A 24,527-nucleotide genomic window follows, 5' to 3' on the forward strand; every position below is an offset into this window, starting at 1 on the left:
TCTGATTCGTGACCCTGAGGGCACGCGACGTACATAGAAAGGCAGGTGCACCGTGCTCGAAGTATGTATCAGGTAGTTGCCTACTACCTGCCGTTGCCCGGATACGACCGGCGAGGGAAGTTAGGTCTCCCACTGCCAGGTATGTAATTTAGTAGCGACCCGACCACTGCCAATCCCCCCGCCGTCACTCGCAGACGGTGCTCTTTGCGATGTTGACGCATATGTTGCAGTGAAGTAACCACAGACGTTGAGCAAACGCACCACTGTGCCCACTACCGCGCAACCGCGCTACCCCATACCTACCATATGGAGCAGTGTACTAAGGTCAAAAGCATTATGGCAGCCATATATGAGGGCGATTTTGACACAACACTCTTGACGAAAAAATACTAAGGGCCCATTTGGATAGCCTCAGTTTTTGGGAAAACTGAGCAACAAAACTGTAACCCTGTTTGGATGGTACAAAAGCTTAATAAAGAAGAACTGAAACTGTGCGGCTCCAGCGACGAAACTGGTACTGACCTCGGGGAGGTTATTTTTTTGCCGCCACACAGGACCCGTTTGGATGGCTTCGGTTTGCAGTTCCAGTTTTAGAGCGAAATAGGAGATTCTCTTCTGGCTGTGGCAGGAACTCCGTGAGGCGCGACACGAAGAGACCACGGGATATCATCATCGGCTCGACGATTCGCGCGAGACGCGTGAGTAGGGCGAACGCCTGATCGGCATGAGGCAGGTGAGGTATCACGGCTATATCGCCGAAGACGTTTCGTGACATTGTTGGGTGGTTTTCTTGCTGGGTAGTGGTGATCGTTGTGGAAACTAGATTGATGTGAAGAGGTTGAGTTGCTTCTGGTCCTTGATCTGGTATGTGTGTGTCCGTCTTTGTTCAGTATGTTGAAGCGTGAATGGTGACGGGCAAGAGAAGGGAAGCCGTGGGCGACTGACCCTGCTTATAAGTTATAACCTGAAGGGCTTCCTCAAAGATGGCACTCGGCCAGAACACTTGAATCTTGCAGCATGGATCTTGGACCTTCCTGCCCATTCCAGGTATCTCGAAGCCGCGGTAGTCAGTGCCTTCGCTGCCTGACTCCCAAGTCGAAGTTGTAAATTCGTATCCGTTTCCGAAATCCGCAGGCGCAGTCCCGCGCCTGACCAGTGCGCCTGGGCCGTAGTTCGGTAATGCAGGTCTCCAACGGCGGTGTATGTGGCCTTGCCATCACCTAGACCATATTCAAATTTTTTGTTCCTCTGTTTAATCAGAATCATCAAGTGGCCCTATTTGGCTTTCTCTGCCCCCGCCGTGGCCTGTTCCAGCGATATATGAGTGCACTAAGGAAATGACACTAGGAAAAGACAAATTCCACTCCCTCGACTCGTCTCTGCCTCACCGCAAGCCACTAGTCGTCGTCGCCGCTTCCTGCCTCTTCCAAAAGGGATGCATTGAAAGAAAGTGTGGGGAGGAACAGCGGGCCTGAGCTCGGCTCCTCAACCCCAGCACCATCCTCCTCCTCTCGCCTCAGTTCCGCCTTCCTTTCTTCCCGCCCCCTGAGCTCCCACTCGGAAACCTCGCTCTCTGTATCTTCCTCAGCGGTCTCAGGCATCTATCTGCCCACATCAGCGGAAGAGAGTAATTCCAGAATCGCCTTGCTGCAGCGCTCGTCTGCGAAGAGGTTCTGGATCTTGAATCGATCTTTGCCCCTCCTCGTCTGCTTCCGGACCTGGGCCCACAGAATTTTCTGCTGGCTCTTCAATTCGGGGCGGTTCTTGAAAAGGTGCTCCCGGGTCTGAGTCTTGTAGCGGCACCATCCGTAACGGGCGTCTGGTCGGCCTGTTGTCCACTGGAAGTACTGGCCGGTGAGGCAGTTTCCTGTGTCAGTGCCCTCGCTACCGGATGCAGTCGGATTCTTCAGCTCCATCCTTGGTGTACTCCGGAAGTCTTGGAATTCTTGTCTGTGTCGCTAGCCAGGCCCCATACCGCTCGGGAGTAAGGGATACATACTAACAGCGCACGCACTGCTCCGTGACCTTGCGGGCACACGAAGTAGAATGGCAAGTGCTTAAACTTTAAAGTATGTACGACCACGTGTATCCCTTGGAAGGGCTGTATGTACTACAGGTTCTTGTCTACTGTGGACTGCTACCTAGCAGTACCAGTAATTTGGTAGTGACCCGACCAGTACCACTGCCAATCACCCCCACCATCACTTTCAGACGGAGCTCTTTGCGATGTCGGCACATGCGGTACCTTTGTTAAAGACAAGACTCAACTCCCCAGAGACCACAAATGTCGAGCAAACGCGGCACTGTACCTGCCTACTACCGCGCTATCCCATACCCACCCAGGTAGGCTACTCCGACGATTTCGTTCTTCACGTAAGAACGCTCTGATGGGCAAAGGAATATTTTCACTTGATCTTCCCAGGTGAACTGCTCAACGGTTCAACTGTTCAAGCAACGCTCCGAATCTCTACCAACCAACCACTGTGCTACCAGCACCACCGCCACCACCACCACCACCAACACCACCGCCGCCACGCAAGATATCCGTAATACTCCTAACTCCACGCCCATACAATGACCATAGCACCATGAATGATGAAAGCACCCGCCGAAATCAGAAATCAGAAGGGGAAAAAAACATCGTCAGGAACAACCGTGAAAAACCGTGAAAAACAGAGTAGCAAATCTAAAAGGACAAATGTAAATGGGAAAGGAAAGCAGGCTCGAGTCTTGACCGATGATCCGTGGTATGAGTTAAGAGTCGACATGCACGCATGGTGATACGGTAACTAAACTAGATAGCTAGCTAATCATCCACATCCATTTTGGTCGTCGTGTTGTCTGGGTCGCTCTGCGTCTAGACGCTCGTCAGCACTCGTCAGCACTCGTCTGTCGTTGAGGATGAGGGCGGGCGGGCGGGGGAGAGGTTAGTTAGCCCAACCTTGTTCTCATTCAACACCATGATATTTTCTTCTGCAACGGGCACACTCTTAGCCTTACGCAGCGCCATCCGGTTTACCTGCTTCCTCATCTTTTGGGGCGGCGCCGGCGGCGACAGCGCACCGCCTGGCTGCCTCGCGCGCTTGGGAGTTGACGTCATCGGGGTTGACACCTTTGGAGCTGACACCTTCGGGGTTGACACCTTCGGGGTTGACACCTTCGGGGTTGACACCTTTGGAGCTGACACCTTCGGGGTTGACACCTTCGGGGTTGGACCCTTGGGGATTGTGGAGGCTGGCTCCTTTGGCACCTGTCGGGCAGCTTCGCCATCCTCCACCTGCGACGGCGGCGGCAGCATCGACGGTACGACCGGATCCTGCACCTCCACCTGCACCTCCACCTCCACGTGGGGCTGCAGCAGCACGGGCATTGGCATGGGCACAGCAGCGTCCGAATCCCACTCCCTCATGGGGGGGAGTGTGTTCTCGAGTGCATGATGAAAAGCTCTAAAGACGACCCTCTCCTCACCGGGGAGGAACCACCTGACATCGTCGTAGTCGCTGCCGGTGGGGTTCAGCCTGACGGATGCGCGGGGCCGCCGCCGCTCGAACCGCACCGCGCGCGCGATGAAGCGCATTTGGTGCGCCCGCAGGGAGCGGTACTGTAGCACGATGTTTTCTGCCCATTCGATCGCCGACGTGGATGGGCGCTCCGGCGGCTGCCGGCGTGGAGGAATCGCGGCGTCGCTGTCGTGGTCACCGTCGGCACCGGCATTGGCACCGGCGTTGGCGGCGTCGCCGGCATCGGCTGTGGCGTGAGACATGTACTGTGGCTGTGCGAGCGGAGAGGGTCTCGGTCCGAGGGGGGACAAGGGTCGGGAGGCGTACTGATCGGTGGGTTGAAGCTTGGCTGGGGATAGCTCGTAGCCGCCGAGCAAGCACTGGGTCAGAGAGGGGAGGGAGAGGAGGGAGAGGAGGGAGAGGAGGGAGAGGAGGGAGAGGAGGGAGAGGAGGGGGAGAGGGGGGAGAGGGGGAGGAGGGGTAGTGGGGTTGCCTGTCGTGGAGCGAGAGGAGAGGAGGAGGAAGAGGAAGAGGAGGAGGAGGAGGAGGAGGAGGAGGAATGACGAGCGAAATAGAGTGGGGTGGAGTAGGTAGAGCTCACAGCGTTTTCGACGACCGACATGACCGCCTCTCCGCCCATGCCCGCCAGCCCCGCCAACGTTTGTTCCACCCAGTCAGCTCTAGCTTCAGTTACAGGCCGCAGCCTCCACCGCCGCCGAGAGTTATTCGATGAATCCTCGTGCGCTCGGCTCGCACTCGCCGAACGGAGCTCTACCTAGATGCCCAGCCAGCGGAGTCTACTCTGCCTACCTCAAGCTTCCGTCCGAGTCTTGTGCGACCCACGTTGCATAGCTGCTGCGGCTATGGTTCAGGATCAATGCACATGACATATCATCATCACTCCTGCGCAGGCAGCACAGCCCCACCAAGAGCTGTAGAGTATTAGGCCCTGCGCAAAAACACCGCATCACCTTCGGTTGTATCTCCTTTAGTAATACATCGCCATCACCGAGATGGTCTACTACGCCCGCCCGCCCGCGGACCTAGAAGCCGATGTCCTCCCAACCTACGAGGCGGCTATCGCTACTGTGCGGGATCCAGCACCACTATTCTGCAGGTACATCCACCGCAGCGATGTATTCTCGGCGACGCTGGTGTGTAAATCCTGGCACTCAGCTCTGGACCCGATTATCTGGGAGGCGCCGCATCGATATTGGGGCATGGGCGAGCGCAGCGAGCTAAGTAAGTGAGTGAGTTTGTACGCCTAACCCGCCGCCCACGGATTATGCAGACGTTGATATGCACCCACCTATGTCACAGCCAGCTTTGAGCTCTTCGCACAAGTGATCTCCTCGCTGCGACAGCCAATCCCTCACACGCGCACGCTCTCGCTCGAACATGTGCAGCCATCGATCTACACCTCTCTCCCGCCGCGGTGGCTGCACGACCTCCTCGCGGCCTTCCCGCGGCTTCAGGAGCTGCGCATGAGCAACTTCCCGTTCCTAGACTCCGCCTCGCTCCTCGCCGTGGGGGGGCTACGGCAGCCACACACGGCGCTTCTCCGTCTCTCCGCGCCAAAGAGCTACAACGCCACCGCGGCGGGGCTCGCCGCACTACTCTCGCGCCTCCCCCGTCTGCAGTCCTTCGACCTCTCCACCTGCAGCGGCGCGGGTAGCGCCGCCGCGCTGAGCTCCATCCCGCGCTCCGTCACCAGTCTGGCCCTGCGAGACCTGGACCTGACCGATGCCGCGTGGAAGCCGCTGGCGGAGCGGATGGCGCTCGGGATTCGCTCGCTCGACGTACGTGGAAACGCACTCACTGATAAGGCCGTGCAGGCGATGCTCGACTACTCGTTTGCGCCGCCGGGATACCACGATTCCTCCTCCGCGGGGGAGGCCGCAGAGCTTCGCCCAGAAGCAGGCTTAACCCACCTCCGCATTGCGGACAACCACCTGACCGTGGCCGGCGCAATAAAGCTGCTCAAGACCTCACGTCTGGTGACCCTTGACCTAGGCACCCCCACCCCTGCCTCCGCTGACGGTAGTGGCGGTGGCGTTGGGGGCGGCGGGGGCGGGGGCGGCGGGGGTGGTAACATACTCGCCCTCCTCCCAGCGCTCCTAACCTCCCACACCCTGCGCACCCTCCGCGTTTCCCACCGCCTCGTCACAGACGCGCACGGCCTGCGACGACACATGCTGCCGCGCCTACGCACGCTAGTGCTCTGCGGCGTGGCCGAGTGGATGCCGCGCGCGCAAGTGGCGGGGTTGCTGCAGTTTATTGATACCCCCGCCGCGGTCGAGGGGGAGGGGGATGGGTTGGTGGTTTTGGGGCTTGAGATGGTGGGGCTTGGTGAGGGGGGGGATGGAGGGGTGGGATGGGAGGGAGGGGGCGGCTGGGGGGGGGAAGGGGAAGCGGGGTTTAGTTTCTTCGACGGCGATGGTGGTGGGGAGGGTGGTGGTGATGGTGGGGAGGATGGTGGGGGGGAGGGTGGTGGGGCTGGAAGAAGCGAGACCCTAGCGGAGGTCAAGAAGCTGCGTGATGCGAAGACGGGCTGGCAGGGGAGGATCGCGGTGGTGAGGGATCTGGGGGGCCGCGAGTCGTACGAGACAGGTGTGGAAGGGGAGCGCTGGGGGGTGGTTAGTGAGCGGTATTGAAGTTTTAGAGAATGGGAGTTTAGAGGATACTGGGATACCTACTCGTGCACCTACAGCCTCACTTGGGAAGTTGGGAGGACGCCTTCTGCGTGGACAGGGTCTTTGTCGGATGTCTATGTAATATATTCACGCCTTCTACGGCTGTCCCCGCCCGTTCAACCCGCTACGGCTCCTCCATTTCCGTGAACCGTATTCTACCGTAGTTATCGCCGGCGAGTGTAGCGTCCAACAGTATCGGCACTTCACGCTGCGAGTAGGTAGTATGGATCGTCCACAGCTCAGAGCGGGAAGAAGTTTGCTACAGGCAGCAGATAGATTCGAAAGCAGCAAGCAAAAAACTACAAACGCAAACGCAAACGCAAAAAGCACAACCCAATAACCACAATGCCCAACCAAAAAGACCGCAATATCCGACTTGGTACCTCATTCCAAAAAGACAACTGAGTATCCACGTTTCCCCCCGCCACGCCTGTTCGTTTACCTATAATAAGCGCTCCGCTCCTCCCTAACGCGATGACCCTCGAGCGTAAACTCAGGCATCCTCGGCGGTGGCGGCGGCGGCGAGATGATGTTCAGGGTCAGCTCCCATCCGGGCGTCACCAGATCCTGCCACTCTTCCGGCCTGATCCTCCTGCCGTCGGCCTCGAGGAGCTCGTACATGCCCGACATCACGGCGGGACCAATCTTGTCGAGGTAGCCGCAAGCGCCCTTGATGAGCTCTTGCATGTCCTGCGGGTATCATATTACGTCAGCATTCTAGCCAAGATGGGTGGGAAGTTGGATTTTAAAGCTTACACCAAACTTCTTGCACTGCGCGTAAGGGAAAGAAACGACACGACCGGTGGGATCGATCAGCTTCAGCGGTGTGGGTAGGGGCGCTGGCGAGCGGAAGGCTGGTTCGCTCCAAGCGGGGTCATCCCTTGCCGGTGGTGGCGGCGGCCCGCGAGGGTCGAAGGGATATCCGGACCCTGGCGGGGGAGGTCCACGAGGTGAAGGAGCTCCGCGGGGCGGCGGTGGTCCACGGGGTGCCGGGGCGCCACGGGGCGGCGGAGGAGCGCCACGGGGTCCCGGGTGGAAGTCGTCGTCGTCACTGCCATGAGTGCCGGCGCTGACGTATCGGACGGGGGATGGTCGATCACCGCCGAAGTCACGATGACTACCTGGGCGGCTGTGTGGGGCTTCGGCATATGGTCCCCCATGGCGGGATGACGGAGGCGGGGGCGGCGACGGCGGACCACGGGGCGGGTGACTGGCATATTGCGGGCCGTCGAGGTAGTCTTCGGGATCGGAATCCATTGTGTACGGGTCCATTTGCGGGGGGCCTCTCGGACTCGGTGGCACCGGGGCACCCCGGCCGTAGCTTGCACCATGGCCAACTCTCGGGGGAGGCTGTTTTACAGTTAGATCAGGCCGATCAATCACAAATATTCTCTCCGAGAACTCACCCTGCCCCCGCTACCACCGGGTGGTCCACCACCCCTACTGCTGTGGCGGGATGGACCGGGCGGCGGACGCCCCTCACGTCCCTTTCCACGACCATCGTGCACTGCATCCTGCATCGCCTGAGCCTGTCGCGCCTCGTGCATGGCCGCTGCTTGTCGGTGCTCTTGCATCGCCTGTGCCTGTCGGGGATCGTGTATCGACGGCGCACGGCCCTGATGCCTTGCAAGGTCTTCGGCTATACGGGCTTCCTGCAAACGGAGGCGTTCAACCTCGTCTGCCAAAGCTGACGCCTGAGAAGACTAAAAAAAACACGCATGAGTTTTTTTCCCGCCAATCCTACGATCACGATCACGATCGCGAACAAACTTACATGACTGCTGCCGGCATAGCGGGGAGCACCCGGCGGGTTGTGGTAGACCTTTGCGCGACGGCCGTCGGCAGTGGCATAAGATGCGTACGACGCTGATGCCGGGGAGTGTGGATCTTGGAACTCTCCGCCGCCGCCTCGGCCTTCCGAATACTGCGCACGCGAGACAGGAGAATCGGCCTAATAATGTCAGCCCCGCTTCGCCTCACCACCCCTGCTCGGCCCCCCCTCCCATAATCCCTTACCCCTCCTTTCTGTTCCCGCATTTTCCGCAACATCTCCTTCAGCTCCTCCTCCTCTCGCTTAAGCTTACGCTCTTCATCGGTAGCCGTTGAGCGCCTGCTATGGTGCGACTGCGGGTGAGGATGTTGTTCTCGTTGTTGTTGTTGGTGGGGGTGCTGTCCCGGGTGCTGTCCTGGGTGCTGTCCCGGGTGCTGTCCCGGGTGCTGTCCCGGGTGCTGTCCCGGGTGCTGTCCCGGATGCGGTCCGCGAGGGTGCTGCTGCGGATGGTGAGGAGGGCCATGAGGATGGGGACCATGAGGATCGGGATGCTGATGGGGATGCGGGTGCTGTCCATGGTGTTGACCCGGATGGGCATGTTGTCGCGGCGCGACGTAGCCGTCCTCGCTGTCGTAGCCATCGTCGTTCGGGTCACCGCGGTACGTCTCCCACGAGCCTGGCCGCGACGGCGGCCGTACTAGCTCGTAGTCAGACGTGGAGTCGCCAAAGTCGCTGTCTTCATCGTCGCTGCGCACGACAATATTAAGCGGCATGTTTCTCGCGATGTTATGGAAAAATAAATAAGGAGGAGGAGTTGTTGACGGTGAGGTAAATGAAATGAGGGGGCTGATGCTGCTGCTGAGGGGCGGAGCTCGAGCTGCGTGTGATGGATGGATGGATGGCTGGACGGATGGGGTGTTATGTATGATGTCGAGCACGGCGGTATGTACGTGGGTATATGTACTCAACGTCTAGCTCCCCCAGGCAGCAGCTCGCTGGCTGGCTGGCTGGCTGGACCGTGGGCTTAATGCACGCAGTGCGCACACCGCATCCATCTGCTCGACGCAGGTTTTTTTTCTTTCTTCCTTCCAAAACACACACACACGCCCAGACTAACATACGCACGATGAGGGAATGTGGGATCGCAGCGGCCTGCCCCAGCCAGCCAGCCATCCAGTCATCCATCTACAAATCCTCTACCGCCCGCAAGTCAGGAGACGCCTGCTCGCGGGAAGTTCAATATCCTTGCCGCCGTACGTATCTCACGTAGGTATCTCACGTTACACGGGGCCTAAGTTCCAACTATTCACTGCAGCCCTGCGGAAAACCGCCGTGTCGCGCAGGTGGAAGGGAGCTGGATAAATGGGTAGGCGACTGGTAAGCCCGTAGGTATGGTCGCCTCGAAGTCGAGTCAGACAGACTGTTCCACAGAGGTGGCGTAGCTCTCAGTGGGCTTTGATCGGATCGGCGGTTTCGTTCCGGTGCGGGAAAGACGTTGACGGTGGAGGGACTGGAGTATTGCAGAGTAGAGTAGAGTACCGGTAGTGGTGGTAGAGGCAGAGGCAACCCCATTCGCGGTTATCCTCGTTGTCTGTCCGTCCTGTCAGTCAGTCCGCCGACGAGTGTGAGTGTTGGGACGATCGCGAGGGAGATCATGAGCTGGCAGCTCGGGTTACAGGCTTACAGCGCGGTATCGGTACGACGACTTTTGTTGGGCGGCGGCTCTGGCGACGGCTCTGGCGACGGCTACGGCCTGGTAAGGTAAGGTAAGGTAATATATTGGTCAAAAGGCAGGACACTGGGGACAGGGCTTGAGTGCCTGGGTCGTGCTATATATAGGGCTTCAGTCTCATCGCTTTACTCTATATTCAGCCATGCTCGTCGTATGTACTCTATATTGTACCCACTGTATGTAGGGTGTTCCGTTCCATAATTCTACCTATATTCAGTCATGTTCTGTCATGATGTAGGAGAGAGTGAAGAGAAAATCGATTTGTTGTCGCATGCAGCCTTACTACCTACACTATGGTAACTGCTATGCTGTGGGAGCCATCGGGCTCCAAGTTCGGGCTTCCAAGTTCGAAACCCACACACCGAGTGAGACCTCATGCGCCCATGCCCGCCGTGGCAGAGTGAAGCAAACGAGATTCTATATTCCAAGCTCCCACCTACTTGCTTACATGTGTTTAAGCAAGTCCCATTCAGTCCGCCAGAGTGCACGTAATGCACCGTTCGCCCTGGGTAAGCAAAGGCGAGCATTTACCTAGTAACTACGTGAGTAAGTAGTTGTGTGTTCATTCAACTTGCAACTAGACGACAGTGGACACTAGAACTCCCCATTGCAATACCGAACACTCGACTTTATCGTTCACACATATTTTCCCACATATCATGTATGTACAAGACGTGCGTCCCCGCTGCACCCAACCAGCTACTTACCACAATCCGCAGCTGCACTCCACATCGCCCCACACCACACGGCCGTGAAAGCCCCAGACTCCAGTGACCCTCAGACTACCTACCTAGTCCGCAAGCTTGACACCGAACCGTTGAATTTGCCGTTCCGTCTTCACGAATGCACTGGTATTTAGCCCAGCCATTACCAAACGGAAAGGATAGGTAGTCTGAGCCCACCAGCAAAGATCCCTCGTATGCATCCACAGTGAACCCCACGCAGAAAACAAGACATATTTGTATACACTTGGGACACAGCATCTCCGTCCTGCCCGCCAAGAGACTCCGCTCCCGAGCCAGCCTGAATACCACAAACTTGATATCTCTTTGACTGCCTTTAGCACTCTTAGGAGCAAGGGAGTGAGCGGGCTGAACTTTTTTTATTTGTTTAATCATCGTTGCATTCGACCTTATTAGATCATGGCAGATTATATAACCTTTTCCACCCGGCTGTCCCGGACCGCTGGCCGGCCGCGAGCTCGATACCGGTTCCCTATTGCTCTCCGCCCAGCCCCTCCCCGCGAGTCAAACCTCCCCCCACTCAAACTCCTGTTCAAATATCGCCGCTCAAAATTTCCATTGTGGAATTCTCTTGCTGCCATCCAACTACCGAAACTTATTGATATCATAAGTTGTAGCGTCGATAGACTCTGGATTCGTGACCAGTCATCTCGTCGGATCCACCACTATTTACTGCTCACATGCGGTTAGCACAACTCGTTTATTTGCAATGGTTCAGACATACATAGTTGCAGTCGGCTGCAATCCATCTTAAAGCGCTTTTGCAGCTGATAATCTTCGGTAGTTGGCGGACGAAAATCGTTCATCTCCAGTTCATGTCTGGAGAGGCTGCCGGATGACTCGTGATTCCCTCGGACTAGAGGTTTACGCTTTCTCTTTCAACCCTCCCCGCTCAACCATCGCCGCGCAACCTTCCCCTCCCCGGGGTACTTCGGTACCTCCTCCTCTATCTCGCCCGGGGGTAAGCGTAGCAGCAATGTGGCAGGTCGCTAACCTGGCCGTTTGGTTGGCGAGAGTGCGCTATTGTCCACATCCGACTGGGTTCCCTTTCTCAACAGAGCAATTTCCTTAATAACACGTCAGTACTGTTGCGGTCCCATTTAATTAATTACCAGCTCAATAGTAACTACCTTCTGCATAACTGCTGCGCGTTGGACTTTGGCAGGAACTTTTAGTTGCCCATTCCTCACCATCTCCACCATTAGCTTGAGAGTATTCTCATCGGTGCTGTCGGCTTATTTGTTGACATCGTTGTCGTCGTGATTGTCTTCATGGTTTGCATCGTGGTTGTCTGAGCTTTCGTAATCCTCCGCCTCATGCAATGCTGCTAGCTCTTCCTCATGGTGGGAGTTTGGTGACCTTGCTGGTCTCTGAAGTGTGTTAATGAACCGTAGACTGTGGAGACCTGGTCAGCGGCCTTGGACAGATGGGACGGGATGTTTAGTGGAATGAACGTACCTTGACGGACCCCAATTTTGTGTCGTGAGTGTGGAGGGGGGAGAGTGTGGAGAGGGGAGAGTCGAGAGGGGGAAGAGTGGGAATCGGTCGAGAGTCGGGAGGGGACGAGAGTGTGGAGGGGTCGAGACAGTGGAGTGGACAAGAGTGTGGAGGGTCGAGAGTGTGGAGGGGTCGAGACAGTGGAGTGGACGAGAGTGGAGAGCAGGAAGAGTTTGGAGGGTCGAGAGTGTGGAGGGGTCGAGAGTGTGGAAGGGGGAGAGTGGGGAGCTGTCGAGAGTGTAGAGGGGATGAGAGGGTGGAGGGGGAGAGACAGTGGAGGGGGAGAGTGTGGAGGGGAGAGACAGTGGTCTTGGAGTGAGCTGCAAAGCGCCGCACTGGGATACGGACACCTGGTTAACGCAGTCGCATCCGTGGAAGAGACGCGGGATATAGCGAGCATGTCTTGACGGCCCCAGCGAGTGTCTGGTCGAAGGAATCGAGTGAGAACTGAGTCAGATATTGAGATCTTTGGTTCTGTAGGCGCTGCAGATCTTAGGCGTCTCCCTGGCCGCGAGGAGTCTCTCTTTGGCGTCTCCCTAACAGCGAGAGGGGAGTCTCTCTGGCCGCGAGGGGATCGCCGCAACATATATCTCCACTGCATCACCATCCCCACGTCAGAAGCAAGCCTTCTTCAACTCGGTGGTGGACGAATTCTTGATGATGCTCCGCTGCCGACCGCCCACCCCTCCACCACCCCGTCTCCGCCGGTGGGCTGTTTGTTTTGCCGATCAAATGGGTGTGGCTTCATACGATAGGTATTGCGACTTGATTTCTCCAGTTTCTAAGCAGAAACAAGCCACAGCAACTCCGGCCAGTTAATGGCCAGTCTCACTCCTTCCCGTAGGTATGGGTGGGCAAGGTGTAAGAAGGAAATGAGACCGTATAGAACTGCAACTTGTTTCACGATGTTTTGTGTTTGCGTCCATCTTCCGCACTCACTCACTCACTCCCTCACTATCAGCTGCATAAGACCGTATTACCTGGTTTTGCAAAGAATTGGATGGACTCTTCGGCCATACTCGTGATGATTTGACTACTGAATACATACGCGCTCATGGCGAGATTGATACAAAAAATAGCCTGAGCCCTTAAATATGCACCCAACGACCCGGTGCATCCCAGCCCTTCATTCCCTTCTTAAGCCATATCCGAAGGCAAATCCTCCGCCACTCTCTCGCCCTTATTCCCCCTATTATTCCCCATGGGTAACTCATGGCCCAGTCCCCTCTGCCTGGGGTCCTGGCGTGGATTAGCGCCACCGAGCTCCTCACTGGCCTGGGAGACCTGTCCCGTCGCATGTTTCGCGAGGCCGAGGCGCTGGCGCGTGCGCTTATGCTGTCCGTCGTGGTGAACCTCCTTACTGGTCATGCCGGAGCCGGGATGTCCCAGGCCCTGGTGGACGTCGCCAGATGTCGCACCCGGCATGCCTTCTATCCCCGTCGGGAAGATCGAGTCGCCTACTGTGTTCTCGGCGGCGTTGGGCTGGAAGGTTCGCTCGGGAGGCGCGCTGCCCGGTGCCATGGTCTGCGCGTGGAAGGTCGGGACTGTGTCAGAGGGGGAGGTGATCCGGCCCGGTTGGTGCTGGAAAAAGGTTAGATGGGAGGAGGAACGAGGGAGGGGGAGGCGTACGCCGCCCGTCATCATCGGGTGGTCCCGAGGTCGGCTCGCGTGGAATTGGCCTTGGTTGCTGACGGCGTCGATGTTGTAGGAGTGCTGGTCCTTGGAGGCGGCGATGGGGGTGGAGTGTGAGCCTGACATTGTTGGAGTGTGTATATGAGTTTGCGTGTGTATATGTGTGTGGTGTATGCTTCGAAGCTGAATAGATGCAAGTTCGTTGAAGAGTCTCCCACCACAGTGCGAAACCCCATCCTTGATATACACACCTCAGTAGCTTCCTCGGGCCGTGACGTCAACCGTGCCTCAGTGGTGATGAACGTCAACGTTCGACGTCATGTCACGGGGATGCCACCACGGATCTACGCGGGCTATTGCCGTGCTTGGAGGCACCGGTGGATAGGTCCATCTGATCGTCTGTAGATAGCACAATCGTGACTATTGGGTATGTAAGCCGCTGATTCGGCGAGGGATTGGCGGTGATCATAAGGTAAACCGATGATAATCATTGAGGGATCATCATCAGCGCAGAGTTAGGGCCCTGGGGGTTGCAGATACGCACAGATGAGGACTTCCCATCGCAACGGCCTGATTGTACAAAACTGACCGGAATCCACAATTCTTGTCGAACTCGGGTGGTAAATTGATCCATATGATATCACTCGCTGATAATAGAACGTGATATTTGGCGTGGACCTTGGCGGGGCTCGTAATGCAATCAATGACTAAACAAAATGATAGTCACCATGGCGGTGTGTTCCGGTACATAGTACTAGAGGGACCAAAGTTGAAAAGATGAGAAATTCGCAGTTCCAGCTCCAGCCAGCAAACCACCAGGCCCAAGTATGAGGAGAGATACATACCGGTACTCGTACATCGCTGTCCCATTATCGACACCAATCAAAAAATTCCCACCGCCTATAGTACAAACAAGCCGAAGCTACGTAAAGGCAACCCAATCCAACCATCCACATCCCATAACGCCTCATAAAAACGGAAATCCAAAGCACAGCACGCCTACCGTTTCGCATGCTTAACCCTCTCGCACTGCAGCGCCAGGCCTCCGCCACTAGTCTGCCCCCTCGCCTTCCCCAGCAACCACTCAGTCACAGTAATCACGCCAGCCAAACTCTCACCGCCATCGCCCTTCTCGCAATTCTCAATGACATGCCGCTTTACCCTGCCAAGCTCATCAAACTCGAACTCGAAGACCCCCTCGAACTCTTCCTCGCCCTTCCACCGGATCCGCAGCACCTCGCCGGCGAGCATCCGCTCACTCACAACCTCGAGCGTGGTATTCCGCCCCGGCAGCCGCCGCCACGCTATGGGCGCCGTCCATAGCGCCGCGATGTAGGCCACGCGCCCCCGCACGACCGGAAGGTGCGGATGTGTACTGGGAAACAGGTGCAGCGAGATGGACGGGCTCAGGATCTCGGTTGGTAAGGGCGAGTGCAGAAGTGTCGGCATGCGCTCTTGCAGCACGCGGATTGTCCGCCCAAGCCGGATTGTCCGGTCGTCTTCTGGCGGCGAAGAGGAGGAGGAGGAGCTGGATGCGGAGCTGGAGCTGGGGTTGGTGGAGCTGGTGCGTGGTGTCGACGGAAGGAAGTAGGTATTCGGGAGTGTCGTGGGTGGTGCTGTTGGTGGTGGTGGTGGTGGTGGGGTTGGTGGGGGCACCCGCGTGGATGTGCCGTAGCAGTAGCAATGCGTCGTTGCAGACGTACTTCCTCCTCTGCGAAGAGACGCACGGAGAGATGGTGGCCTCCACATGGTGTATTATTGGGGATTGTGGTGGAATGCTGTACCCAAAGAACTGTATGTGGGGTTGTTGAAAGCACTAGGATCGACGTCATTCTGGAATTGGTGACGGCCGGGTAGGAATTGGATAAGGGACTTTGTTTGGCGCTTGCGGCTCTGCGGCTGTGGAGCTACATTGGACATGGCCTGGTTATCTGACCTCAAGATGGCACTCGGAATCTCAGGGCCAGACCACTTTATGAAATCGAAGCCACTCCCGCTGGTTTCCAGGACGGATACACACACTGCAAGCTGACCTTCGTCGTCCATAGTATAAGTATACGAGTGGTATCATGTGATCTAAAAATACACCACGCGGCACACCTATAGCTAAAATATCCACAGCCTTACCTCGGAGATCCCTAGGCATCCATCCTCTCTGCGGAATCTAACGCACGGACGGAACCTCAGAACCCACCTGAGCCGAGTCTATGGCCACATTCGATGAAGAACACACATCCATAGCAATAATAGAACAAAAGCAATTACAAGATGAAATAGGTACTTTGAAGACACCCGCACCCGCATCCGATCCGACCATACCAGCCCAGCCCAGCCCAGCAGCCAAATGCAAAGAAACTTACAGAAGCAGAAGAAACACAACATCGCAAACGAAAACGAAAACCAACCCACAACGCCATGCCTGATTTTTGCTACCACTGCTAGTACCACATGTGACCCTTCCGTCTATAGCCTGACGTTGACGTCCACGCATGGCAGCCGCCACTCGCGTCTTCCAACCACATTCCGTAGCCACCCGAGGCCGATCCCGGTCCACGGCGCACCGTCGGTCGAGAGCGAGTATAGTCGGGGCTCGAACCAGCGGCCATCGTTGGAGTCGAGGAAACAACGGTCGGACCAGTAGCAGCTCGACGAGAACAGCGTGAGCATGATCAAGGAGCAGTAGATACTATTCTGTGTTAGCGGGAGCAGCGACGAAAAGCAACGGGGGGTTCGGCGTATACCAGGGGCGATGGAAGAGGTATGTCGAGATCAGGAAGAGGATTATGAACGCGGGCGAAGCCGACGTTGGGATGAATAGAAGCGGGAGCCAGCTGCGATAACAGGCCATGTCAGTCGGTGCGGCTTGCGGGTTGCATAAATAAAAACCATGCATTTACATTACGAACCTGCGGAGACAGAACATGACGGGCGATGGGCCGGTCGATGGTCGATGTGACGACGTGTGCAGATGTCGGTGGGGAAAGGGGTGGTGGGCGGTGTGTTTGACGCGAGGGAGGCGGGGTGAGGATGCGTGCGTGCGGGGGTAGGGCAGCGTTCGCTCGTTCAATGGTTCCGTTCGGGGGATTTTTTCTCTTGCTGTGGCTGTGACGAAACGTTGGTTGGTTCCGGGCGTCGATGGCAGCATGCCAGCGCAGGTTGATGTCGTTGTCGGCAGGGCGGAGAACACCACCTCGAAGAGAGGCTCGCGTTAATTGTCGAATGTGGCCTAGTGCCCTACTCACATGTGCGGGTCAACCACGTTCAGCACGCCGAAAACTACAACCGACGCTTTGAGTTTGAGAACATCGAACAAAAGCACTTTTCTTTGCAGTCAGTTGATGTTGCTTTGCCATCGAGTTCGGTCACGTGCTTTGGAACATGGCCAAGCCAACCAACGGCACCTTTTCATTGCAGAGATGTGATGTTCATCATTCATGTATCACCTATTTATGTCCGGCAGCCACCGAAGAGGATATCACACGTGTCTTGCCCGTCGCTCTCCATCACACGCATCAACCAAACTAACCACATGCCCAAAACTCGTCTCCCCGTCATTACAGTACATCACGCTTCCTCCCTCCGACCGAACCGCGTCTACTAGTACGCAACCCTACTCCGCATGTCCGCAATCTTACGCTCCACATCCCTTACTGTCCTATCCAGTTCTCCTGCGATCACCGCCTTCCGGTCTCTCGGCAGTAGCGAGAAGCGCTCGCAAAGATCTCCATCCACGACTCCCTTAACCGGAACATAGTATCCCCGGTAGATGAGATGGTCCCTACCGGTAAGGGGCGCATCGTCGGTCCTCATGTGCTGCTCAAGCGTCTGGAAAAAGTCGACATCCTCCTTGCTGACGAACGGCACCATGAGTCCGATTGTACCCTGGAGACCAGTCCACACGATTGCCTCGCGGCCTCCCGCCACAAGCTGCGCCTTCTGCACACTCGTCGGAATGTCCTGTGTAAAGAAATGGGCCATGAGCTCGAGTCGGTTCGGAGTACCCTGCAGGTAGGAACGTTCGTGCAGAAGGTGACCACCGGCAGGGTCTTCGTCGGATTCTTCCGAGGCCTTCTTCGGGCATCGCAGGATCCAGAAGTTGCCAAACTTGTCACCGCCGGCGACAGATTCGTAGTCGAGCATGTGCGTCGTGGTCGTCCAGCGAGAGATCATGTCATCGGCGAAAGGGATGATTTTGTTGTCTTGGTACTTGTATACCGCATACGTAACCGACTCCTGGATATCTGAGATGATGATTCTCGAACCCTGGGTTTGAAGGCCGACAATCAGGTTGGCGGCGATGTCAGCCTGTGTCTTTCGGAGGAGTTGTCGCATTCCCAGGTCGTAGATTTTGAGACTCTTTCCGGTACCAGCAAGGAGACGTCCCTGGAATCCTAATAGCGCAAGCGCTGGCTCGTCGGTCTTAGTCTTGTGAACGAACTCCAGACCCTTTCCGTCGTCAAGGAATCGGTAGATGTGGATGAATCCGCACTGAGACTTCCGTGGGACAACCTCGGAATTCTTTCCAGTGCCAACCACAAGGAAGGTTTGGTCGTCCTGGGAAGCAAACGGGACGATGGCAATACTGTACGCTGCCTCGTTCTCAGTCATCTCAATCTTTTGTGTGACCTCCTTGTTCAACGGATCAATAACGGAGATGCACGATGCCCAGTGCCCTTCTCCTCGCGAGTAACCAAAGTCTTCGGCGGGAAGGTCGTATGCAGCTCTATCGCCGTTCGGGGCACCATTCGCCTTCTCAATCAAACTCTGCTTTGTGGCGAGGGAGAGGGTGTTGGGATCCGCTTCAACCGTGTAGAAGTAAGGCTGATCGGGGTGCTTGATCATTTTCCGAGGAGTGTGAGAGAGAGGAATAGTCTCTTGCTGAAGGTTTTCGGTGAGTCTTTCGACTGCAAAAATCCGCAAGTTCTGGCCCTGAATTCCGACCATTCCTTCCGGACACTGCTCGCTGCTGAAGGTCCAACCCCATTCCAACGCCGGATAGGTGAGCGGCGTCAGCATGTACTGTCCTCGGCTGTCATTGTAACCTAACCACGGGCGTGAACTCAGGGCCAATACTGCGGGCTGTCCTTGAACCACTACTGGTGAGATTTTCACCGGCTTTGGTCCAAGGAATCGGGTCCGGGTGTCGGTAAGTTCGCCTGTGATAGTGTCAAGCACGGTCCGCAGGTAAACACCGCTGTACAATCCGATGTGGAGGTACAACGTAGATGTCTTAGACACTTCGGAGGCAGAGTCCGGCATTGACATGATACACAGCGCCGAAGGAGCAGATGTCAGAGCCTGTACCGATTTCGACTCCAACGTAGAATCCGGATCCAAGGACAAGATACGAACGGTCGAGTCGTCACATCCAACAGCCAAGTATGACGACCGCAACCTCCCCTCAGGCACCTCGCCAAGCGACAGGCACGTTACTGTGCCAGCCATCTCTTTCTTCTCCTCGTACTCGGCAAGCTGGCCATCCGAGTCCATCTCAAAGTATACGATTTCACCACTGGAAAGGGCCACGGCGACCTGACGGGAGTTGGTCGTCGCCGCCACAATGGATCTGTGTTGCGGAGCAGGCCACTCGTTAACTCTTCGGTCGGCACGGATATGCCGGATACCTTTGGGGTGGACTTGGAGAAGTCCGTCGTCGCCAAGCTGCTGGACCGCGAGAGTAGGTGCCGACGACAGAAAGCCGGTGTCTGTCACTTCCTCGACTGTTTCCCCGATGCTCAACACGAGAGTTCCATTATTAAAAGAAAGAATGATATAAGCATCGAATTCATCACTGCTCGTCAACTTTGTGGTCCAGACGGCACTCGGCACACCTGGAAGCTCCGAAGCCACAATTTCCGTTGTCTCCAATCCGTGCTTCAAAATCCGGAAAGTCGAGCGAGCGCCGCCACCACATACCGTGTAGATTTGGGGGGCATCTTCGTCCGTCAAATTCGCAACCTTGCAGTCAAGCAGGGGGTTCATGCTGTGCATGGATTCCACCAGGGACAGATTCTCTGGAGCGCGGATTTGGAAATAGCACGGCTGGTATGAGTCCGAGGGGTCAGGCGAAAAATCTTCACTGTTGAATTCCGCCTCCTCGTCATCATCGCCCAACTTCTCGAACTGGTAAAAGTTACTATAAAGCGTCTGGTTAGCACCAATCCTCACACTCCGGATGAGATGATACGTACTGGTTGCCCGTTTCCGAGGCCACAAACAGGAAACCGCTCTTGAGAATAAGCAAACTCGTGGCCACTGGTACGGTATCGAAGTATTTGATTCTGATTCGCGAAACTCCGATGTCGTCGTCGTAGTCTAGTGTAACCTTGAACAGATCGCCATCCTCCGTCTGCAGCAGAAAGAAAAAGGCGCCTCTCATTTTGTGCATGACACCCGACACAATGGTTCGTTTCCGGTTCGGATCTTCGGTAGCACCTCTCCTCCTCGGAATTGGCACTCGCGAAGCCAGACGTCCCACGTGCCTGTAGTAGATGCAATCCTCCGCGCACACCAAGACTCCGGATGGGCCATCAGCCCCCCCGGGAACTTGGAACAGCATGTTTGCACTCCTGTCCACGGGGTCCGACCATTTCCGGATAACGTGATTCAATCCCAAATCCAGTTCGTAGTACACCAGCATTTTCTCGATCTCATCGTACGCCTGTCCTGTAGAATCCTGATCCGACTCGCCGTACTCTACCTCCAGTGCCGCGAAGACCGGATTCTCGTAACCGACGTCCAATGCCGTCAGCGCGAACACTAAACAGTGAGGTTTGTGAGCTTCCAGAGGGCTCGAGATTGTAAGCTCTGCCTGAGCATTTCGGTTCAGCACATATACAAGCTTGTTCTTTTCCACCGACGCAATGAGACACGCTCTGCCTTTCGGATCGCACGCGAGGTACTGTCCGGGGATGACGCGCCGCACGCCCGACTTTCCGAAGGTCTCCAGATGGAGGCGATGGAATCTGTTGACTTGTGGCTGGTACTCGAGGATCGTGATACGTCCCGAATCCGTACCGACAATGATGTAGTCTAAAGATCATCGCGTTAGCAGGCGCTCCTCCTAGCAAACCAATCTCCCTGGGCCCCGGTTCCGGCAAATGCGATCTTGCTGACCTTAGACCACTTGCAAAAATCACTAAACTGACGCGGAATGAGGGTTCGAGAGGTCGGGGATGGATTAAAAACATACCTTTGGAGCTTCCTGCCAACCTGAAGGCCGCCATGCACCTGATGATTCCGAAGACATCGTGCGTCAGCACCTCGTGGACCTTCCCTTGGGTGGCGTCTGGTCGGAAGAGCGATAGTCGCGAGCCCTGAGCCACAACTATCTCTTGTTGTTTCTTGCCACTGAAAGAGCCTAGGATTGCCTGCGTCACGGCGGAGGGCTGCAGAATCGACAGCGAGTACAGGAACATATTCGAACCGCCCGACATGGTGAAGAAATGCGGCGCACGAACGCGCAATCCCTAAGGTGAAGAAGGTGAAGGGCTCGGAGAAGATCTGTGATTGCGGGAATGTGACGAGCGTGAGTGCGGCCGGCTACAGGGTGTTCAATGGGGTCGTGAGTAGATCGTGGGAGCGCGAAGTTGATGGGTGAGCAGCTCCCACGGTGAGAGTGTCTAGGGTTTGTGTGGAATCTGCTTGGGTCCGTGCACCGATTATCGCGATTAGATCTCAAGATACTCCAGCCAACCAGACGTCATCGAAAGTAACCTACCTGGCACGCAGGAACAGAAGATCGATTCACTCCTCAATCTGTCATTCATAATGCCTCTCCCTACGCGTGCCGTGAGGACAGTGTGTCGGCTTCCCATACGGTCATCTCTCTCATTTCCACGGATTCCGACGCAACGAGCCGCCACGTGTCCCCTCATCTTACGCCGGAAGCTCCATGGCGGCCAACAGCAACAGCACCGACAATCCTTTTTCAATAGACTCGGCGAAGCGCTCAGAAACACGAAGACGGAATGGTACGCGATTCCAATTGGTGTCGGCATAGGTGTCGTGGGCTTCACACAGATACGGAAGAACCATTCGCGTAGCAATGAGGATGCCAGTGGCGGGGAAAGGTTACTTGAGGAGAAGCAGATTCGCCCCATGGGCTCATGGTATTTTCCTCCTACGTTGGCTGTTCCCTACCACACCGGCACTGACTACGGTATAGGCAAGTCCAAATTCTCTCCACACTCCCACTCAAGGCCCTCTCGTACTATTGGGGCCGCTTCAACGAGATCCCACTTCCTCGTTTCCTCCGTGCACCAGGCTTCAAGCTGTACGCATGGTTTTTCGGCGCCAATCTCGAGGAGGTAGCGGAACCCCTCGACCACTACAGAAACCTCGGCGAGTTCTTCTACCGTCAACTCAAACCTGGAAGTCGTCCGATCGACCCACGCTCCAGCTCTGTGGTCTCCCCCGCCGACGGAAAAGTCCTACAGTTCGGTGAAGTGCGAGCTGGTGGTGAAGTGGAGCAAGTGAAGGGAATGACATACTCGCTGGACGCGCTGCTTGGTGCACAAGGTGGGCCGATCCACAGCGAAGGTGAATCTCCGAATGCGGCCGCCCTCGTAAAAAAGAAGCTGCAGGGCAAGGGCGTTGAGCCTGGGGAAACCACAGCACGCTACGGAAAGGGCGGTGACAGCGGCCCCAATGCTACCGTGTACAATTCGGAGGAAGAATTCGCCAACGTTAATGGCATATCTTACACACTTCCGTCACTACTTTCCGGAAAACCTTCCTCGAAGCCATCCCCGGCCACCCACGATGCGTCCCTTCCCGCCTCTACCAGCGCCGCCCTCGAGGTTGGCACGGAAGTCGCTAAGCCCTCGGGAACAAGCTGGTTCGCCACGCCGCAAAAGCGTCTCTTCTTCTGCGTCATCTATCTCGCCCCCGGTGATTACCACCGCTTCCATTCTCCTGTCTCGTGGGTCGTCGAGCAGCGCCGACACTTCGCAGGAGAACTCTACTCGGTATCTCCCTGGTTGCAGTCGCGACTGAAGGATCTTTTCGTCCTCAACGAGCGCGTAGTGTTGCTCGGACGCTGGCGACACGGAATGTTCTCGATGACCCCCGTCGGCGCGACCAATGTAGGCAGCATCATAATCAATTTCGATCGTGAGCTGCGGACAAACAGCTTCACCAAGGATCCCACCGAGGCAACCGCGAAGAACGGATTCGCCGAGGCCACATACAAGGGTGCATCTGCATTACTGGGTGGCCATCCCATCACCAAGGGAAGTGAGATTGGAGGCTTCCAATTAGGTAGCACCGTTGTTTTAGTCTTTGAGGCACCAGCGGTGGCGGCCGATCCAGATGGTCCGCCAGTTCGGGGAGGTTTTAGATTCTGTGTGGAGCCAGGACAAAGGGTAAAGATGGGTGAAGCATTGGGTGTTGTCGAGATGTAACCATCTGAAAAAGCAAAGTTGGTACAAAATCATCCACGAAGACTGTCACCTCTATCCGTTCGTGCTGCGTTGCGCTAGACCATATCTCAGGAAGTGCAAAAAGATCACACTTATTTATGCAATAGTTCCAAGACCCAGTGTTTGTTTCCCCACTTCCGGAGAAAGTGACAAAGTCAAAATCAAAGCTCCGCCAATCTCTGGCGGAGTCTCGCATCCCCACCTTTTGACTGTGGGGCAAAATACTGGATGCCATCCATAACGATTCAGATGGGATTAGAACTAGATTTTGACGCCCCAAAGCTTAAAGTATCGGCTGTGATTGGCTCGCAGTAACGCTTTACGTCAAAGTAAGGCTTTCTTAGTTCTCCAGAACCTTAGGGGCAAGGACTAGATCCGCCGCGACTTCGAGATCAAGGAGTCTCAGGACGGTATGGGGGTTCGAACGCAAATGCAGCCGGTCCTGTGATCAAATTCGTCCCCGCCCCCCGTCTCCCTCTCCTTCTCACCCACGGTCAACCCACCCCACCGCGCAGGTACGATGGGGCTAAGAATCGCCACATCATTCTGGGAGAAGATACAGCTACCTGCTGCAGCTGCCTAGCATAATTGCTTCTTACGTTGACCTCCAATCGACGAGTAGGTCGGACACTTTTCGGAGGCTAGAAAGCTTTAGATGCGTGGTTCATGTGAGATCACTCGACGACCTTCTGCGGAAGAGAGAGGATGAGGGTGTGGGGAGAAAAAAAAAGCAATTCTGTCGGCATTGACTAAAATGCTACTTCCTAAGGTTCTAGACGTTCGTTAAAGTATGTGTACATCTTTTCTCGGAAGAATTCTGCAGATATATGGACGGTAAATAGGTGTGCACGTCGATTCTAATTCTAGACGTGTCTGGATGCCTCTTTTCAAGACCACCCCTCCCCCTCCACGCAATGGACCATCTCATGGTCATCCAACTCTCCACCTCTTTCCAAGTGCCCATAAGTAAATACATGTTACAATGTCAAAATAGAACCAGCAAATAGCCGCTAACTCTCGCGTCCCTTCTGTCAACCTAGGTAGGTAGCTCCAACTTTCAACGTCTTGCTGTTCTTTTTTTTCGGTCCGTCAGTTTTTGTAACAAGGTGATGGACAACAAAGACTCACCCGCAATCAAATACTGGAGGTTTTTACTCTATGGGCGTGACATATCGGGCACCAGGGGCGGGAACAGGAGCTGTTGCGCCTTGCTGATGTGGCAGGTGTGGAGTGCACGTTCCCCTAGCGCCTCCGTGGCCGCCAAAGATCGGCGGAAGCGCCATAGGCGGATGAAGCCATTCCGGAATAGGAGGCGGTACGACGCGGACGGCTTGCAGGGCTGACTGGAAACCCATGGCTGCGGCGCGCAATGAGATGGAAGCTCGAAAGAAGTAAAGGGCAGAAAGCACAGACGTGGAATTGTCGCTGGAAAGTGCGGATCGAAAGAGTGACCGGTGGAGGACCAGCGATTTGGACACGGATGTGAGCCCACATTATATCCCTTCCCGTCGACCCGTGAGAGTCAATTGCTGGATCT

At 56.0% G+C, this 24,527-nt stretch overlaps 8 protein-coding genes across 8 annotated transcripts; 2 read left to right on the forward strand and 6 right to left on the reverse strand.

Annotated features, from left to right (window-relative positions):
- Positions 1-2,618: 2,618 nt before the first annotated feature.
- On the reverse strand, positions 2,619-3,941 carry BZA05DRAFT_38334 (uncharacterized protein). The gene is made up of 2 exons (XM_051482207.1): positions 2,942-3,941; positions 2,619-2,864 (listed from the first exon to the last, which is right to left on the reverse strand). Exons 1-2 carry the CDS (start codon positions 3,761-3,763, stop codon positions 2,811-2,813), a joined length of 876 nt encoding a protein of 291 aa, XP_051339682.1. The 5' UTR covers positions 3,764-3,941; the 3' UTR covers positions 2,619-2,810.
- Positions 3,942-4,373: 432 nt separating this feature from the next.
- Positions 4,374-6,154, forward strand: BZA05DRAFT_452136 (uncharacterized protein; the record flags this gene model as incomplete). The annotated part of the gene is made up of 3 exons (XM_051487466.1): positions 4,374-4,742; positions 4,821-5,849; positions 6,018-6,154. Exons 1-3 carry the CDS (start codon positions 4,514-4,516, stop codon positions 6,152-6,154), a joined length of 1,395 nt encoding a protein of 464 aa, XP_051339683.1. The 5' UTR covers positions 4,374-4,513.
- A 146-nt stretch (positions 6,155-6,300) lies between these two features.
- On the reverse strand, positions 6,301-8,405 carry BZA05DRAFT_397144 (uncharacterized protein; the record flags this gene model as incomplete). The annotated part of the gene is made up of 5 exons (XM_051483584.1): positions 8,210-8,405; positions 7,968-8,144; positions 7,600-7,896; positions 6,950-7,543; positions 6,301-6,883 (listed from the first exon to the last, which is right to left on the reverse strand). Coding segments are annotated over exons 1-5 (1,349 nt in total), but the record flags the coding sequence as incomplete, so codon positions are not given.
- A 4,520-nt stretch (positions 8,406-12,925) lies between these two features.
- Positions 12,926-14,130, reverse strand: BZA05DRAFT_38365 (uncharacterized protein). Its single transcript, XM_051482240.1, has 2 exons — positions 13,566-14,130; positions 12,926-13,517 (listed from the first exon to the last, which is right to left on the reverse strand). The coding sequence occupies exons 1-2, from the start codon at positions 13,692-13,694 to the stop codon at positions 13,074-13,076; spliced, it is 573 nt and encodes a 190-aa protein (XP_051339685.1). The 5' UTR covers positions 13,695-14,130; the 3' UTR covers positions 12,926-13,073.
- A 614-nt stretch (positions 14,131-14,744) lies between these two features.
- BZA05DRAFT_320251 (uncharacterized protein) lies at positions 14,745-15,200 on the reverse strand (the record flags this gene model as incomplete). Its single annotated transcript, XM_051480438.1, has 1 exon — positions 14,745-15,200. A coding segment is annotated over one exon (456 nt), but the record flags the coding sequence as incomplete, so codon positions are not given.
- Positions 15,201-15,601: 401 nt separating this feature from the next.
- On the reverse strand, positions 15,602-16,776 carry BZA05DRAFT_397153 (uncharacterized protein). Its single transcript, XM_051483585.1, has 2 exons — positions 16,310-16,776; positions 15,602-16,254 (listed from the first exon to the last, which is right to left on the reverse strand). Exons 1-2 carry the CDS (start codon positions 16,459-16,461, stop codon positions 16,032-16,034), a joined length of 375 nt encoding a protein of 124 aa, XP_051339687.1. The 5' UTR covers positions 16,462-16,776; the 3' UTR covers positions 15,602-16,031.
- Positions 16,777-16,978: 202 nt separating this feature from the next.
- On the reverse strand, positions 16,979-21,360 carry BZA05DRAFT_397155 (CPSF A subunit region-domain-containing protein). Its single transcript, XM_051483586.1, has 4 exons — positions 21,289-21,360; positions 20,761-21,208; positions 19,760-20,600; positions 16,979-19,704 (listed from the first exon to the last, which is right to left on the reverse strand). The coding sequence occupies exons 2-4, from the start codon at positions 21,002-21,004 to the stop codon at positions 17,166-17,168; spliced, it is 3,624 nt and encodes a 1,207-aa protein (XP_051339688.1). The 5' UTR covers positions 21,005-21,208; positions 21,289-21,360; the 3' UTR covers positions 16,979-17,165.
- BZA05DRAFT_397158 (phosphatidylserine decarboxylase-domain-containing protein) lies at positions 21,265-23,082 on the forward strand. The gene is made up of 2 exons (XM_051483587.1): positions 21,265-21,679; positions 21,736-23,082. Exons 1-2 carry the CDS (start codon positions 21,339-21,341, stop codon positions 22,970-22,972), a joined length of 1,578 nt encoding a protein of 525 aa, XP_051339689.1. The 5' UTR covers positions 21,265-21,338; the 3' UTR covers positions 22,973-23,082.
- Positions 23,083-24,527: the final 1,445 nt, after the last annotated feature.

This window comes from Tricharina praecox, assembly GCF_024521635.1.
Source record: "Tricharina praecox strain CBS 144465 chromosome Unknown BZA05scaffold_11, whole genome shotgun sequence".
NCBI classification, from domain to species: Eukaryota; Fungi; Ascomycota; class Pezizomycetes; order Pezizales; family Pyronemataceae; genus Tricharina; species Tricharina praecox.